Genomic DNA, 19,230 nt, shown 5'->3' on the forward strand with positions numbered 1-19,230 from the left:
AGTTAAATCTACCGGAATGTCCAGCCTAACTTAGAGGTGACTAGGACTACGATGGTCCAGTATCAGTAGGGATTGGTATAGTTCACTATCTTCGTAGATATGTGCAGTTTCCATCACGATGTTTTTCTATATTCCTTACTTCTTAAGTGTAATTAATTCTGGTAATTTTTTTTCTTAATATTTGATAAGTACTCCAGTTATCAGATAGCAGCAACTGATCAAGCCGAGGTTCGGCCTTCTCGGGCACCGTTAAATCGCAATGCTAAACGCGTACTGAGTGACAGCCTAAGCTGAGATCCCCTCTCGGGAACCTTTGTGCCTAGTCATTCCATGGAGCGTCCACCAAAGCGATCTAAGAGCTCGGTGGCCTCCCAATCCGGTAATATAACGAAGTAACGGCCCGAGCCGAGGAAGCCCGCGAGGCTAGTAACTCTTAAAAGAGGTTTAGGCTAAGCGTCATCTGCGCTCGGCCACCTCAAGCCAGGTGAATCTGTAAATGCTTCTTCAAGGCAAACAGTGGCAACACAGTCACAAATAATACTCCAGTTATTGAGTTCTGAAGGTTGATGACTTCTTTAATGTATAATTTGAACGATAATTTACTGTCTAATTAATTTTATCCGACATTGACGAAGTATGATTACATTCACGATGCAAATGTGTCAACTTAATACATATTGGTGCAAGAATTATTGAACACTAGCTATCGCCCATACTACGGCCGTGTTTCCAGACTATCCACATATATAGCAAATTTCTTCGAGATCCGTTCAGCCGTTTAGGCTAAAAACTCCAACAAACATTCATCTATCTAAACTTTGGCATTTATATTAGTTTGATGAACATGATAGTCCATGGGTTAGTGTTTTTAGGTTAATACCCAGGATGTTTCAAAATGTTTCATTTTTTTAAAATATGGTTAAAAGTTACTAAGTCAGAATTAAAAGTTAAAGGTATTTTTATCTGTGGCATTGTGGGTCGTCGTGTTAACAAGTTATTTTACTATAAATAATTCTTAGTAAATCAAAAACCTTGTAATGGTTTTATCCCTTATCTCGTTTACTAATTATTAATAACACATTGAAAAGTTTTGAGCCTAAGGTTGAAATTTAAATTCAAAAGAAAACAATACTGGCACGTAATAGCCCTTTCTTTTTTTATTATAATCACACACACACACAATTATAGCGTCCTATATCCCAATCTAAACAACACATGGCAGGACAAAAGTTTTCAACGAATATCGAGATACAAGACGCATTGACTGAATATTTTGATGAATTTTGTAATGTAGGGGTGTTATTGAAACGGCGGTTGGTACTGGACTGCTTTATTATTAGTAAGACTGACGGTACATTATTATTGGCATACCCACATATACAGATTCTTTTTTAATAGGAATACAAAAGCAAGAGACAAGAAGATGCATAGATCATTCCGGAGACTATGTAGAGAAATAAAATAATCATTTAGAAAAAAAATCGTTTTTTAAGGTCGGGCTCAAAACTTTTCAATGTGCTATAGTTAGTTTTTGTAAGAAGCTAACTAGACAATACATATTTAAATATAGCCTGTATTTAAAAATAAAAAAGAAGATAAAGCAAAGAACAGATTGGCCGAAAAGAATAGAATTTAAGACGTATATAAAAAATGAAGGTACTTTTTTGTGTATTTGGTCTTTGATGAGTAGTACTTTATTTTGTTTTACTTCATAACCAAGTACCCTGTAAAGAGGTAGAAATTACCAATCGCATCTTTAAATAGACTACTAGCGGTTGCGCGACTTCGATCGTAAAAAAAAGACTATGTTACTCACAGATAAATTACTTACTACTACTTACTAACGGTGAAAGAATTTTTAAAATCGGCCCAGTAGTTTTTGTGTTATTCCAATACATACAAAAATACAAATCTTTCCTCTTTATAATACTAAATATAGATTAGCAGTTGTACCTTTTTTTACTAAAGATTGACATAACATATAAGACTTTAATTGGAAAAATTTTAACTACTTTATATCTTAGACGTAGAGCCCAGTGTTAGTTGTGGATTAGACTGCAATATCACTTTCGTGTCTGACCTCGATAAGTTCGCGTTACCATTTTAACTATCACGCTATGCGTCAAAATAGACATTTTAATACCGCTAACACTAAAGTTAGACAAATAGTCGAAACAAAAAAAAAATACACAGCAACGCCATATTAGATAAACCATTTGCTTCGACCAATAGTGTGCGTTTCAGAACTTGGCGAGGAAATTTGAAAAAAGACATTTTAAATAATTATTTTGGCGTCATATGTATGTTGCCTACTGGCTGCGAAACAATCGACAATCGTACAACAGTTGTGTGGTAATTTTGTCAAAGGTGTGCGCCCGCCCTTATTGTAGAACTTGTAGTTGTTAATATTTCTACTATATCTCGATGTAATTCTAACAATAACAATATAGCATGCATATTTTCCTTTAACCCTTAAATTCCAAAATATATCTGATAAAAAATTGTCGCACTATAACTGTCTACCCTTGTTTAACAATAACACTTCACTATCTCCCTAATAAATGTAATGGCCACCATAAATAAAGTGTGACTTTTTTACGCATTAAGTAGAAATGAAATATATTACTCTAGTGTGTACTTGCCTTAAAATACAATTTCAACCACTTGAAGTAGAGCTTTGCTGCAATTAAATGGTACTAACCAGATGGGTCTAACCCTGATGGCCGATGTGTATTTCACACGGCGATGAACGTATTTTGTGAGTGTCATATTGCTGTTAAAATTCCTATACACGTTACTAAAATATAAATATTGAATTTCTACTTTGCTATGAGTACGACTCATCTATGACTGCAGTATTGCAATTTAAATTCTCTTCTCCAAAGATAAGTCTTTCTAAGAAGTAGACTTCGTATTTCTGAGACGTAGACGTATTAAATTGTCTACAATAGAAATGTCTACTCATTATTGAGATACCTCTAAAACTTGTTGTAAGTCTTTTTTTAATTCGAAGTTTTGACAAAATTTTACACGTAAAATACCCATTTAGCAGTGGAAATCCACGCTTAAATGTTGTCACCTGATGTTACTTTGGCAACTTAATGACCCCCCTCTCTGGTGACGTATGACGATTTAACTTTGCCTCTCCGCCCTATACCTAAAATCACGTGTTTTATTTTCATCAATCAGAAAATAATTACACGTATAATTGTGACTCCCTCTCCCTCCTCGTGAATATTCGTTTTTTATCCACGACGGCAGCAAACGAGCAAGCGGCCACCTAAATCCGCCAAAATAGAAAAGCGACCGCTGCCCATAAACATCCGCAATTGCTGATGTGTAGCCTACCCTAAATCGATGGAGAAGAAACGCACGTAAAGAGGATATTTCCCCTTCCTATGCGTCTCCTCCACCGTCAAATCATTTTCCCATCCAATCCTTTCCTTGCAGGAAAAGGGTAAAAAGGGAAAGCGTTCATAACCCTCTCTCGGTCCCTTGTCTTGAGTATGTTTTTTTGCTTTGTTCTGGATGAGCTTACAAACCTAAGTCATCTGTCAAAGTGAATTAAGTCGTCGAAACCACCATAACAAGAAGGGCCGTAAAAACAGCGGTAGCTCTACAATGTACAATACTCGAGGAAATTGATAGATAATCAACCAATATAAAACTAGCTAACCTAAAAAAACCGACTCGAATGAAAGTTTTTGTCACCTCAATCACGTTAACTGTGAAATGAATGAAAACTTAACAATTGGTAACAAAGGGCGCTAACAATTTGCCTAATGGACCGTCCGATTTCGATCTCATTGTAAAAACGCATCCTTCCTGCTTCCGCATTGGTCGGTTCGTTTTTCCCGCGCTTTTCAATATAAAATGGCGTACATCGATTTGTTCTGAATCAGTTTTGGGATGCCCATCATTCTAAAAGGTTCTACTTGTGTAATTAGTGCATTTGTTTATATTTGGATTTGTGCTCTTTTCAATATGTGAGTATTTAATTACACATACTCTTGTTTACATTCGAATTCCTATCAACGGAACATCGTATAATCGTTGAAGTCATTCATACCTGTGAATGGTGTATAAAAATATTACGATAAAAGGAATTACGTATTGTCTATGATTCCTGAAACCCATGACGTTATCCTAACCGTTATCTTCCTAATTGCGTGTGAAATAACAACATTATTGTCCCTCTCATTCTCTTTGAAAGAACAGAGACAAATAATCTTTAGTTTCAAGTGCTTTGGGAGTGTATTCACCACTAAACACCTTCCAATCACTAAACCGTATCTCGTGTCTCGGCTAGTAAAATCCCTAATTTACTAATGTTAATATTTCGTTCACTAATAATGGTGGAAGAGCTAACACTGATGTTATTCTTAATTTACAAGTAATAGCTGTTGCTCGCGACTTCGTCTACATAAAAAAAAACATAGCTTATGTTACTAACTGATAACGTATCTTTTTAATGGTGAAAGAATTTTTAAAATCGGTCCAGTATATTTTGCGTTATTTCATTACATACAAAAATACAAATCTCTCCTCTTTATAATATTGTAGTATAGATTCTTAAGTCGTGTTCCGGTATCTCTAGGTTTTTAGACGACCTATCGAAGCGTTAAGATAAAAATACGGACAAAAAATATCGCTTTGTTTAATAGGAAAGTATACAAAAGACTTTTTTACTTTAATTTTTTCTTGTTTGTTCTGACTCGGGTCACCTAATTTTTCTCTTCAGGTATAGTAGCGTTACCTAACGTGCGTGTATTACATGATTCAAAATTAATAGCAGCTCGTGGTTAGCTGTACTTATGTGTGCTAGGTGAAACCATAGAAGAGTACATAGCACAGGTAACATAACTAAAATTGATCTGCAAATCTGCTCACAAGTGTCAATGAAATCAGTGAGCCGATTTGCAGCCAAACTCAATTTGTATCTGTATAGAGTTATGATGTGCCTTTCGAGCTGTGAACTTCGAGTCATCAGGCAGGTTGCAGTTTTCGCCTCTCATAGTTATATTTTAACTGAACTTTAAACCAGTTTAAAGCTGTTTTACTCACGTTTATTGCATGGGCTTGTCTCGCTTCACACCATTTTTCGCCAAAACATTTTGTTTCATGTAGTATTTAGTATGAAATTGCGAGCCCTAGTAAAGTTTGAATGTTATTATACTTTGGTATTTTTTTAAAACGAATTGTACTGTGGTATATGAATCTTTTGGAGTTGTAATTCAGATCTTCTAGAAGGTACTCTGTTAGTTAACGCGGGCTCATTTTTATGAAATTTTCAAAATTGTATGCGAGTTTTACATTGGAATATTAGCTCTGTGTTTTAAGACGATTAAAAAGTGCTCTCCGTAGTGCTGATTTATTGAATTTTATTTTACGTATCGGGTAATAAAATATACTTGTTATGTTGTAATTTCTAAACATTTCCCGGAACTAGCTTCTTAGATGTTGAAATTGCCATTAAACAAAAAAGGGAGTTTTGTAACTAATAAGATCTGTTGATATTTTAGAAACTAAATAAGCAAGGTTAAAATATTAAAATAATGGAATATTGGCTAGAGTTTATTGTAAGCTAGATTAGAGGATAATGCAATGAAATCCAGATGTTTCTAAAAAGGTTAAAAAACTAGTAATAAGTAAATAAGAAAACATTATCGTCCCAAGAGATATTTATCGACGAGAGTTAAAAAAAATGATTTAGTAAAGCGGGCGCACACTTTTGACTAAACCGTCTCACAACTGTCGTGCGATTGTCGATTGTTTCACAGCCAATTCAACTGTTTAGTTGCACAACTAAACATCGAGTAGTGTGCGCACCTCCATATAAGCTTATAAGAATCAAAGCGCGGCTAGACAGTTCCGCAATAGCTTAGTCAAATATACGCTTTTAGCATTATATATTGAAATAAAGTAGCATCGGAGGCTCAGTGGTTTAAGCACTCGACTTGTAATCTACAGGTCTTGGGTTCGAATCTCCGTCGCCATGTACCAATGTGATTTTCGATTTTTCGAATTTTCATATGTTCATAATTTACCCGAAGTTCTTACGGTGAAGGAAAACATCGTAATGCAACCAGCACATATCGGCGAAGAAATTTAAAGATATGTATGAAGTCAACCAACCCGCACTTGGCCAGCGTGGTTGACTATGGCCTAGTCACCCTAACTTTAGGGTAGGCTTCGAGCCCCTCGGTGGGGACGTATCGTGAGCTAGTGATGATGATAAAATAAAGTAGATTTTTTTAAATGAATATATTCATAATTAAAAAAAAAATACATAATGTAAAAAAACCTTGTTATTGAAATAATTGTAATATAAGTCAGGGTATAAAGTCATTGTTAGGTTATGTCAGCAATATGTGTAAATATGCGCTCGGGTAACAATCGCCCTATTGTAATGCAATATTAGCTACAAACACAAGACAAAACTAACATGCAATACTATAGAAGGTATTTGCTTAGTTTACTATAGTCCGACAAACTTATGTGACCCGGTCTGAATTATAGGTGCTCATACCACCTCCCTGTCAATTCAAAACGCCACAAAATCCTTGTTAGACTGTCCGTTTTGTTTTAGTTTGTCCTGATGTTATATGTTATAAAGAGGAAAGATTTGTATTTTTGTATGTATTGAAATAACTCGACTGTTAAAAAGAATTTTTAAATTAAAAACCTACGTTATCACTGAGTAACGTAGGCTATGTTTTTTGTTATTTTTATAATTTTACGCGGGCAAAGTCGCGAACAACAGTTATATTTTCATGTCATATACTAACGGCGAAAATAACGCCTCCTCCACCGGGCCAGTTGAATTTGTAGCTCTATATGCCACGAATAGAGTACGAACCATGAAATTGTATTTACACGGCCTCCAATGTCGCCGTTTAGACTCGATCCGTTTTTCCTTACTTTAACTAAGTTACATCATTGATCACGCATGCCCGCAGAATTGCAAGTAGGTAGAAAACTATGTCAGGCAATTGTTACAGTTGTTATGGCAATTTGAATATAAATAACCAACAAATATAAACCGACTACAAATATGTACTTGCAATCGTTACACAATGTAGTCAATTTATATTAGATTTTAATTTACATTTTTAGGTCATAATAAAACCAGTTTGTATACAAAATACCCTTATACGTTTGGACTATGCATTCGGACCGTCTTAAAAGTGAGTGGACAAGTTTGATACCTAAAAATGCAATAACTGCAACAAATATACAAGTAATTCAAAAATTAATGCAAAAATGGAATAAAACACGTTAAAGAGTTCCTTCTAATTGTTTCCCATCATAACTTCTAACAATACTTTTACCTTATCATGAAATGTAGCGTTTAGGTAGAAAATGCACGAATGAGTTGCATAATCTATGTCGTTTAACGCCGGCGTGCGTTACGTTACTCGGCTAACGGGCGCGTTATCGTTGCGATAGAGTTATCGGCAGTCGTCTAGTCGTTATGTTTACTTAGCACACGGCTGTGCTCGCCAAGTCGCGCGCAACGAAACGCAAACCGCGCGTTTGTAACCTGCCAGTATTATTTGGTTTGATTTCTTTCTTTTTGTCGTGTCTGTTTTTTTGTTTGTTCTGTGGTGAAGTGTTTGTAGTGTATATTGATTTTTTGGTTTTATTTTTGTTTCGTTTTTTATGTGTTTGTGATTTTTGTAAGTATTCTGCTTGTCCTGTTAAAGATTACAGTCGTGTTTGTTTGATGACGTCATTTAGTTTGATTTGTTCCCCGCATTGTTTATTAATGCGAATTATCTTGCCTTTGTTTTTATGAATGGTCTTCAAGTAAATTGTTACGTCTATTTGTGATACGTTGGTTAGGGTTCCATAGGAAAATATAAAAGTGATAACATTTTGATCCATTATCAAATTAGCGATTTGTTTATGTAGTAACTATAGTAAATAGTGACTAATAAAGTTGTTTGAACTACCTTTATCTCGTTTAGTAACTTGTACGTATCGAAAATTTATATGAATGTAAAGAAGTGCTCACCCTATTTTAGAGAGCAACTAGCCTTTGTAAATTTTAAGCCTAGTTATATGCACTAGATTTTCATCAACTCGCCCGCTAGCGCATATTTTACGTATAAAGTAGGACTTATTTAGCCAACTTAACTTTAAAAATCTCAACAACCCTTTGATATTTGATGTTCCCGGTGATCTCTGGGAGTGATGTCGACGAGCCCAAGTTTCACCTTGTAAGAAAGCACTCCCGGACAGTCAAGATAGGATGCTGTTCTTCGCCCACGCACGTAACATAAGAGAATGTCCGTAATACATGTGCTTTTAGAATCTAGTGATTAGTTATGAATGTGGAGGGGTATACCGATAGAGGTAGAGGTAGAAAGAGATGGATGAATTGCGTGAAAGGTGACATGATTAAGAAGGGAGTGACAGATGACGGATGATGAGATATGGAGGACGAAAACCCGGTGCACCGACACTACGGGAATAGGATAATGTAAGGGAGATGATGAATCTAAAGATTGAAACTTTACGTCTATAAAGGTTGCCGGTAATAGATGTTGCCATATATTTCTTGTTGTCTTTGTTTATTCAATCAGTAAGAAAGGGTGGCTGTTCGTACTTTAGAAAACTGTCATTTATATTATACCGAAGCTTCTAGATATATGTTTAGTCTTTTGTAGGTTTTGGCTTAATCCAGCAACTTTTTTAATTTCGGTCTCTGGGCAGGGACTTTCTATTTTCTATGCGATATACGGAACCATCTGCTTAAATTGTAGACGCGCTTAACAATTTAATAATTTTATCGATCTTGTATTTAAATGAACGTGCGATTTTTATTTACAAGTATTATATATTACCGATTGTCTATGTAAGTTTAACGATACTCAGATTATTTGAAATATTTCGTATTTTCAGACGAATAAAGTTACGTAGAAGCAATAACTTTATTCGTCTAAAGGGATTCTATTGATAATACTTTTTTATTTTATTCTTTATTTGATAGAAGTGTCGTTTTATTAACTTTACAATGGGTTTCCAGACGTGTACATATAACTGTATCTCCTCATATTACTTTTAAAAGAGGTAACTATTTTTTCAACACGTGTTTCGGCAGTGGAAATCCAAGGTAAATGTGATAAAACCTTACTTTATTGTTTTTTTAATTAATAATCATTTAAGGCCAAGGAATTATTGAGATAATGTTTTAAATATTATAATCTTAGAGGTCGTAATGACAATAGTTTTGATCTATTAATAATAGGTATTTTATTTGCTACCTACTTCCCACGGTTAGAATTTGTACACAAAAAAGAAGCTAAAAATCTAGATAAAATCTATCCTTTGTTGACGTGATATTAATTTTTATAGCTTTCGCAGGCGACGAGTTAAAAAAAGCAAAAAGTATCCCATGTCTTCTTTCCGACTATCCTCTACATCTATGCCAAATGTCATCGAGATCCGTTCAGCAGTTTAGGCTACAAACTCTTACAAACATCCTAAACTTTTGCATTTATAATATCAGTGAGATAGTAAGATTATTTTTTTATCTGTATATCTCTGTCCACCCCAATTGAGTATATATCATAGCGGAATCGAACACGTGAATATTCTTAAACGCGTTATCGGTTCGTAGTTCGTAGCGTCGCTTGTTTGACGTCAATCTGATGTAATTGATTTTGCACAGACTTTTGAGAAATATTGAACGCGTTTAAACTTTTCCTATGTAGTTTTACATGTATTTAGAAACGTTTATTATTGAATTCCAAAGATAAACATCTTTCTTCTTACTAACATAAATGCAAAAGTTTAGATGGATGTTTGTTAGGGTTTGTAGCCTAAACTGAATTTTGGCATAGATAGAGGATAGTCTTTAAGAACACATAGGCTACTTTTGTTATTTTTTTCAAATTCCTCGCTTGCGGAGATGCGGAAGAAAGCTAGTTTTTATATAAAAAACATGCACCATTTAGTCTCTATTTTCTTTCTTTGGGTATTTTAACCGCAAAACTAATTTATAGACGAAAATATAGATACAAAGAGAATATCTAATATCATTTGAAATAAAAAAATGTATAAAAGCAATTAAAATGCAATCATGTTTGTTAATTAAACTAAAATAACATATTTGTTGTTCCACCACCGTTTAGATACGACGAGCCACTTTATTTTAAACACTGCACAGTAGGGTTGTCAACATTCAATAAGCGTACACACGAAGACTGACAAGATAACTAGAAACTTGTGACTTACTTTAGTTTAGTCTAGTTTTTCGTATACGATATGGGTACCGTGGAACAAAAAATCGCTCAAATATGAAAATGTGACAACCCTATACTTAAGATGAGATCGTGGTCAAACACTAGTTATAAAATTCATTTTTAAAAAAACTACAATGCTGTCTGTTCGTCTGGCTCTATAACATTCCTATTACTTTTGATTAATGTTCAAAATCGAATGTTCGGTATTATTTTTTGGTAGACAGATCCAAGAGAGATGAGAAAAAAACTTAGTACCGCGAACCAAGGTGTTTCGGTTCAACGTACCAAAGGAAGGACGCCTGTGGTTATTTGAACGTCTGCGAATGCGACCCGACTGTTGGGAGTTTAAAACAGGGGTCCGCAAACAACAGACCTTTGTTGAGAACCCCTGTTAGAAGTACCTATAGTAAGGTATAATATTTGAAATGTAAAGAGATTTAAGTATATCTATGGTATTTATATTTAGTCAAAATATATCAAGAACTATGTTATTTGCATTTATTTAACTTTCACCGCCGTTAGTCTATGCGTTTAGGAGTAACACGGTAACAAATATGTGTCACTTAGGTACTAAAACGCGTACACTATAACATGAGACTGGCTTGGGAGGAAGTTCCCCCCCTCCCTACTGTCGGCAACTCCCGCGTACCTCGTTACAACGAGCAACGATTCTAAACTATTTCTGTCAACCACGCAGCACTCTTTTACGTATGAATTTTCTCTTCTCTGTAACGGCTATGTATTAAGGTGGAATACACTTGTATGTATAATGGGGTAATACTGGCATGCAGATAAACTACTGACACCATGCACATTCCAGTAAATTGTCGACGAGACTCTATGAAATATGACGTGTCCAGTGTCAAGCTTCGTACCTCCTATTTCCCCGTCAACTTGATATATGTATGTATATAGCTTTCTTGAAATCAAATATCCTGTTATCGACTTTCATGCCAGTATGTTGCACCCACGTTAGTATTCACACAAGCCTATAGCTGGCACATACCTGGCATGCAAGTATCTACTGACATGTGTATTGCCGGCGTTAGATTATTAGACCACCTGGATCCTATAAGGACTAGGCTTCACATGTGATTCTTTGGTATTTCAAGGATTTTCCCCCTCGTTACTCCAAATATCGTTTTTAATTTTTATTTTAAGGTTTTTCCCGTGTTGTTGCTGATATAGTTGTGTGGTTTATCACCAAGAGTTGCCATTAAATATAATCCATTCCCATTAATTGAATTTATATCCGTTTTCGATAATGGACGCACGTTTTTCACTGTAGATTAACGAATTAAGGCCCTTCGTACACTGACTCGTAACCGTATAGTTTTATACTAGTATGATGAAACAGTTAATCTTCATCCTTTCCTTATCCTACTCTCGTTGGGTCGCAACAGGTTTTTGTCCTCCATATAACTCTATCATACATCATCTCAGTCATCACTCTCTTTTTGATCATGTCATCTTTCACGCAAGCCATCGCTTTCTACGTCTACCTCTACCAGTGTACCACACTCATAACTAACGTTCTCCTTGTAACATGCAACTTATCCCTCCTCATAACATGCCCATACCATCTTAACCTTTTACACCTTACTTTCTCTACCACTGGGGCTACTCTCAAACTTCCTCAAATACACTCATTTCGTAAAACAGTTAATATTTAGTATATTTTTTCCTGTAATGCAACTAAACACCTACTATTTCCTACTGCACCGCGTGTGTGGATTTGTTTGAACATGCATGGTCTTGAATTGCTCTCGTCCTACACGCGGTTTCCCATACAACGTGGTGTTCGAAGAGCCTTATCGTTATTTCGTTAGTTCGCAACACGAGAGCTGAGTCACGCGGTTATAAATGTAGGCATGTTGCGATTCCTTTTCCATCCGTTAATTGCACTAACATACCCCTTTATTGTAACGTATTAAAGTTTATTTTTGCTTAACCCATAGACGTTTGCAACTTGTAAACTTGTGACGTCAATACCAGTGACATGAACTTTACTGCTTTAAAAATAAAGTTCAATATTCTCTGATTTAGCGTTCATTTTAACGTTGTGATGAATTATAAATTCGTATGGCATGAATATGTTAATGACGTATGCTCTATGTGCATGTGTTAAAGTCCATTTTACCTTGATCTTTGGTCAGCGTAAATTGGTTAGTGTTTTGTCCTTGTCTTTCGTTGGAGGCAAGCGGAGGCTGATGTATTATAACGCCGCGTAACGACTAACGGAGAACAGTCAAGGGCCTTCGTTGTATAGGTAACGTATTTTATCGTTGCCTCATCCTTGAAATTTACATCCGTTAGCTGAATTATGTAAGTTATATTATATATTGTTTGATTAAAACTATTTACAGTCTTTTATGTATACATTATGTATGTTTAAATGATTTGAAGCCTCTGAAACTTTTCATGAAAAAATATTTTTAATACTTCATCTTTTCCAATGTTTTTCTTTTTATTTTTCAATTACAATTAGTAAAACTACCTACGTGATTCCAGAAACATTAGCTCGTGTAATTTCGAATCGGAAAATTCCTACATAAAACTCTCTTCTGTCCGTGCATCTGTTCCACATATCAAATACGTCAGAATATTTTTCAATTCTGACCACGTCATTTCAGGCCTCACTACGTCTTGGCCTTGTCACTTACGTAGCATATAATCACGTATTGACTAGTTTTCAATCCAGTTTTGCTCGAATTATTTAAATGTAATATAGCATTTTGTTACCTCAGATAGTCTTCAGGCCGTTTTGTTTTTTTTTTAAGTTAAATCTGTATTAAGCGTCGCCTTTAGTGTCTATTAAAATCGCGCGTAGTATTTAATTATGAATATACTATAAAAATTTAACAATTTACCGACAACATAAACACAGAACTCAGATTAGTACGTATTTGGTGGCTCCTATTTAGGTTCAATTTGTGAAAGGCCACTCTAAAAATAGGAAACAGTAAAGTACTAAATAATTTAGGTCGTTAAACTGTTCGGAGCACAAATTGCGCAACTTTTCACTTTAAAATCATAAACGCAAACAACTATAGTATATAACTATAGTATAGTATACGTGAAAATTGCAACCACGCGGTTATAACATGTTCGGTTAAATTGTATCGCACGAGGTTTTTCATGTGAATTGTGGGTCAGTGGCCGGGTTGTATCAAGGTGAGTCGTGTTCGATTCCAAAACGGGAGGATTGTTGTTAGTTATTTTATTTGACACGTGTTAGTTAGAGTTGATACTTTTTGAATTCGTCGAGGGTTAGGTTTTAATTAGTTTTTATGTTATTACAAGACCCTTCACATATTTAACGTACGCGTAGTTTATTTATATTCTTATACTTAAGTTACTTTACTTGGTATCAAGTAAACAAGCTTTATCGATATCTCGAGCGATGTAAGTGAAGTGGTCGCGATATACTTTGGATCTAGATATAGTTTGGGCGTTATCAATTTTGAAGGTGTTACAAAAATATGTTTGTCCGTTCGTCTGTCACCTAGTTTTAGCACGGGAAGTTGATAATGACGTTCTACTAACCTACTAGATATACCGTATCTTTAAACTTCTACTAATTGCTTCTGTGTTTTTAACCGACAAAATCGTGATCTCGCTTAGAGCGTGCGCACACCTGAAATTAAACTATCGCACAACTGTTTAGTCTTGCTTTGATTCCTATGAGCTTATATGGAGGTAATCGATTTTTAGTTGTGCAATTAAACAGTTGAATAGATTTCGAAACAATCGACAATCGCACAACGGTTGTGCGCTTTAGTCAAAGGTAGAAACGGCTGTACCGATTTTGCTTGTAGGGTGTTATTCGATTCTTATTATGCCTCGGAGTGTTTAAAAGCTAGTTAGTAGGGTTAATTGGCCTTTGGTTAGTTTCTGTGGTTTTATACATACTTCATAATTTTAACGTCAATTCAACCAAACGTTCAAATGATTCAGTAAAATCTAAAATATTTTCATAGTATAAGATAATGAAAGTACTAATAATGACTAATATATACTTATCTGTCACTTTAGTAACGGTTTTAGCGCTACTAGGTTTCATGGCTAGACTTAGGGGGACTCTTTTTAGGGGGTGTAAACAAGGTTATGTAAAACTGTGTGATTTGCAAACCTGTGACGCCCCTTTCCGTCCATGGCCCTGGGCGGTTTCTCAAGCGCTCTATCCTAACGCCGGCCCTGCGTCACTGGCAAATATAGTTATTTTTGGCAATCGCACCTTTTCGGTTATCAGAAAGATGGATAAATATTTTTGTCGTGAAAAATATTTGCACTTACTCTTTTACGCGGTCGTATTTCCGGTGGATATTTATCAAGTTATTGATATTGATTAAAATAAAAATATAAAACGACTCGAATTGTCGACTGAGCTTTTACAGGCTGGACTATCTGGCTTTGCCGAGTAACGTCAGGTCCCTCCGCATTTTTTATCATTTCTACCACTGGGTGTATTTCGAGGATCTCTCTAGATTTCTGCTGGCGAGTTCTGTCATCGGATGACACGATAAATCGCCAGGTAACATCCACACCACTTGAATGCCCTGCGTTCCTCAACGGTGTGGATCTCGCAGAATTTTCCGCCCATAGGGTTATTAAACGATCTGTCCGTTACTTACAAACCAATGTGACTTATGGTCCTTCAATAAGATATCTCTTTCACAAAGACCACCAACGTATCAGCATTATTTACTGTTGTCTTGGAATGGGCGTCGTGGATCGCCTAGACACCCCCTAATTAACCTCATAAGAACTCTGAGTGACATTTATACTCGCAAGAACGTAGTAGTCGCATTCCTATATGGAGTATCATAGAGTATCATGAATACTGTTTTTTTTTAAAGCGTTATTCTTATTAATTTAATATTTAGAAAATGAATAGTTGCACTATCGTGCAAGCATATGTCCGTTTGACACGACAGCCCCTAGGGGCGCTGTGCGACATCGCCATATGAAGATTAAACATTATGAGCACTAAAATACATATGAATACTTTAAATGTAGTCTTTGACAATTAACGTAAATTTCCTTATAGCTTTTGGCAGTCCGGAATACTTATATTAGCGTCATAATATAGTATAGTATGATCGCGATGTCATCACGTATTAATAAAATATAGCCTACTAGTTTTGGCTTGCGACTCCGTCCGCTTGAAATTGTAAACAACAACAGTGAGTAGCCTAAGTGTACTTCCAGACTATCCTCAACGTCTATGCCAAATTTTATAGAGATCCGTCCAGCCGTTTAGGCTACAAACTTTGACAAACAGCCATCCATCTAAACTTTCGCATTTATAATTATAATATTAGTTAGATGTTACAGAGGTAACGTAGGTTTTTAATGGTGGAAGAATTTTTGTATTTCAATTCAATACAATAAAAATATATCTTTCCTCTTTATAATATTAGTATTTTACTATAGTATATTTGAATAGCATGTGTAACTTGTTACGGTTGTTACAGTTGAGAAGTTTGTTAATTGTCCAAGTTTTAATTACAAAATTAATAACCCCGTCTAAGTTAAGGCGATATAGCCTTAACACTAAACTTAATACGTTTGTAACTTATTAGTTATAAGAGTAATTTTACGCCGATCTTCATTACAAAGTACAAAAGTATTGCGATCTCTACTTTTTTCAAAGAGTATGATAGACAGCAAAGTCTATTATGTTACAAGTCCGGTAATGTTTTGGTGTCAATATAAAGATGTACATATCGAGTGTCCAGTTGTAATGGCTCGTTAGTCCACAATGAGCGACGGAACAAATCGATTGGTCCCCCGCGCAGACACTGGTCTGTTCCACTTGTGACCGTACAATATGTACCGATAAACCTATAGGAATACGTAAATATATCTGTAAAGAGAATCTATTGATTAGCGTTGAGGAAAGTTTAAATATGGTTAAGTTTTTTTAATACAAGAAAAATAATTTACAAAATTAACAATCGTATCGTCAAATACCATTGTAGTAATTTTTATATTTAAACCTAACTGTTACTCGCGACTTCGTCTACGCGGAATTAAAATTAGTTACAGACATGACCTATGTTATTCACAGATAACGTAGCTTTTAAAGGAGAAAGTATTTTTGAAATCGGCCTAGCAGTTGTTTACTTATTTTAATATACATAAAAACAAATGTTTCCTCTTTATAATACTAGTATGGAAATATTGTTGTTTTTTTTTTTGTTATACGAACTAACGCTTGATCCCATCTGTTTCTATTTTTAGAGAGAATTAGAAGAAGGATAATATATTTCCATACGAATGCCTTGACTCTGATGGTAACACGATAGAGCGTAGTGGAACAAAGCAATTGGTTTGTCTGTCTGGTGGTACTCTCAGTGATTATTATAATGTCCGTTACTTGAGCTCGTTAAAACTGACAAGCGGCAGACGTGGCCACTTCGATATCACCGATCCGACAACTGAAAGTGACGTGAAGGGGAAAGATTTGTCTTTTTGTATGTATTTAATTCACGTGAAAACTACTTGGCCGATTTTAAAAACTGACCGATGTAGAGATAGTCTGGAAAAACATAGGCTACTTTTTTTTCGGTTGGACTCGCGGACGAAAGGTAGTACATACTAAAAACAATGACATTATCATAATAATGTAAGGCGTTGGGTTACAATTACCCTATAATCAGATATCATACGGTCAGCAGTTGACATTGTACCCCACAATGTGTGGTCGTAATATGAAGATTTTAAATACGTTTTCACTGCAGATATATCTATACAAACATGTTGTCTCACTCTATTCAAGGATATGAAAGAGATCGCTATATGTTTTTGTGCAAATGTTTCAGCAGTAAAAACTCACGAGTTGATACTGCGATCGCATTCGAGAAGTTTCCATATTTGGACACTAAACGCTACAGTTTATATAAAGAAACCGTCTGTGATTTTTACGCGCCTTCTCGTATTTCAGTCTCGGAATTTATCTGTGATTATAATTAGATTAAATGATTTGAAATAGTTTTAATTTATAGAAATTGTTTTTTTAGTAACGTAAAATTTTAGGTTTCTGCCAACTCATAATGCATTTTATCTGGACAATTATAGCCTGTCTAGGCTAAATTAATCAGAATTACGATAAGCATAGATCATAAGCTGTAATATACGTTAATAGTTTCAAATGAATAATACAATGGAAACCTTAATGTGCTTCGATTCGATCTTTAGTTAAAATCTCTCAGTACTTAATTTATTTATTTGTTCACAGATCGAGCTATGTCCATATCGTGACGCTTCAACAATTCAATAAACAGATGGATTAAGATCCATCATAATTTACAACTGCAACGATTAACAGGTAAAGAAGGTAAAGATGTCCCACCATCTGGTAACAGTATGCATGTTCTGTCTGCTGTGTGCAGCGCATACATGCGGCTCCCACGTGGATACACGCAAAGACATCGTCTCCTATGAACCAGAAATCAAAAACACCGAACACATGATGGCTGACCTTGGTAAACGAAGAATAGACTCCAGACAGAGGTATCAATTTAAATTGGACAAGATACGAAGAAAGAGAGAAGTCAGAAATGTGAATCCGAATGCGTACGTGGAACAGATCTTCAGTATATATGGTGATGCGGGCACAACCACTATGAATATGACAGGTTTTAATAGAATGCTGCAAGATTTGGACCTGCATAAATTAGTTGAAGGTGGAGTACAGAAAGTTGAGCGGAAAGTGTACTTCTATGGCGAGACGGAAACCAAAGAGGATGTTGTTAATGTAAGTGACGAAAGCTTTATAAAAATCCCCTAATTCTTAACTAAAATGTATAAGACAATCAGGCTCTTTTCTATTAGTCGTAAATTATTCATATTTTATTTACAGTGTGTAAGCAGTGAAGAATTAGTAACGACGGTGAACACTAGGTTAAAACCCCATGATCACGGCCACGGTGAACACGAGCATAGCGCCTCTGAACACGCTGGCGAGACCTCCGTGTCTGGGGACACGTTACAAGCCATCTGTCCCATTTTACTCTATCAAAAGCTGGCCGGTACCTCACTAGAAAAATCTGGCTGTGTTAAAGAAGCTAACATACCTTATAGAATAGACTACAAGGATCTCAAACCTTTAGAGAATGCGTACTCTAAGAATATGTACACAGTTTGGTTGTATTCTTCTCTAAGTATATTCGCGATTAGTGCTTGTGGGTTGCTAGGTGTCGCGGTGATTCCTATAATGCACAAAACATATTATAATCATTTGTTACAATTTTTAGTAGCTTTAGCTGTTGGTACGTTATGTGGGGATGCTCTTTTACACTTAATGCCTCATGCTATGAGCCCAATGGAACATAATCACAGCAGTCACGAGGAAACCGGTGTTGAAACCAGAGCCTCGCATGATGATGGCATGTGGAAGGGTCTGGCAGCTATGTTGGGCGTAGTGTTCTTCTATTTCACCGAAAAGGGTTTAACAGTTGTCGTAGAGTGGAGGAAGAGAAGGCAGAAGTTGGAAGAAGATAAACTGCCGTCGAGAGTCCGAGTGTTAAAAGATGAGGCGGTAGGTTCTACAGATGGTAAACCGACAACGAATTCCACATCGAATAATATTATGAAGATCTTTAAGAGAGATGAAAAAGGAGATCCAACAATGAAAACTTGTAAGCACAAGTATTCGGAGTATCCTTACTGTTACGATGAGATCGATACTGATACTCATGATGAGCATCACGTGAGAGATGGTGTCCCTCCGAGTCCGAAGGCGCAGAAGAATCATAATAACTCCGTCAGCGTGGTGTCCTCGAATGCCCTCAATCAGGAGGGAAAGGAGAACGAGCCGACGGCGAAAGATTGGCTGCTGAAAGCTGAGACCAATCCTGCTGTCGTAGAAATGAATAATATCAATCATAAAGAAGAAGGGGCTAAGGATTTGAAGGATGGTGACAGTTATACTGTAATTTTGAGGTGAGTTAAACGGCGTTCTACATTTAAATTG

At 35.7% G+C, this 19,230-nt stretch overlaps 1 protein-coding gene across 2 annotated transcripts in view; it reads left to right on the forward strand.

Moving 5' to 3' along the window:
• Positions 1-19,230, forward strand: part of LOC106101928 (zinc transporter foi-like) — a 24,063-nt gene extending 4,833 nt beyond the window's left edge. The window contains exons 1-3 of one of the 2 annotated variants that reach the window (XM_013281307.1): positions 12,499-12,575; positions 17,494-18,012; positions 18,118-19,230. In XM_013281307.1, coding sequence (XP_013136761.1) covers positions 17,599-18,012; positions 18,118-19,203 — 1,500 coding nt within the window. In that variant the 5' untranslated portion in view covers positions 12,499-12,575; positions 17,494-17,598 and the 3' untranslated portion in view covers positions 19,204-19,230. Of the gene's footprint in view, positions 1-12,498; positions 12,576-17,493; positions 18,013-18,117 lie in introns of those variants that run through there. The other variant, XM_013281306.1, reaches the window with a different exon arrangement.

This window comes from Papilio polytes, unplaced genomic scaffold, assembly GCF_000836215.1.
Source record: "Papilio polytes unplaced genomic scaffold, Ppol_1.0 DF823935.1, whole genome shotgun sequence".
Classification (NCBI taxonomy): Eukaryota; Metazoa; Arthropoda; class Insecta; order Lepidoptera; family Papilionidae; genus Papilio; species Papilio polytes.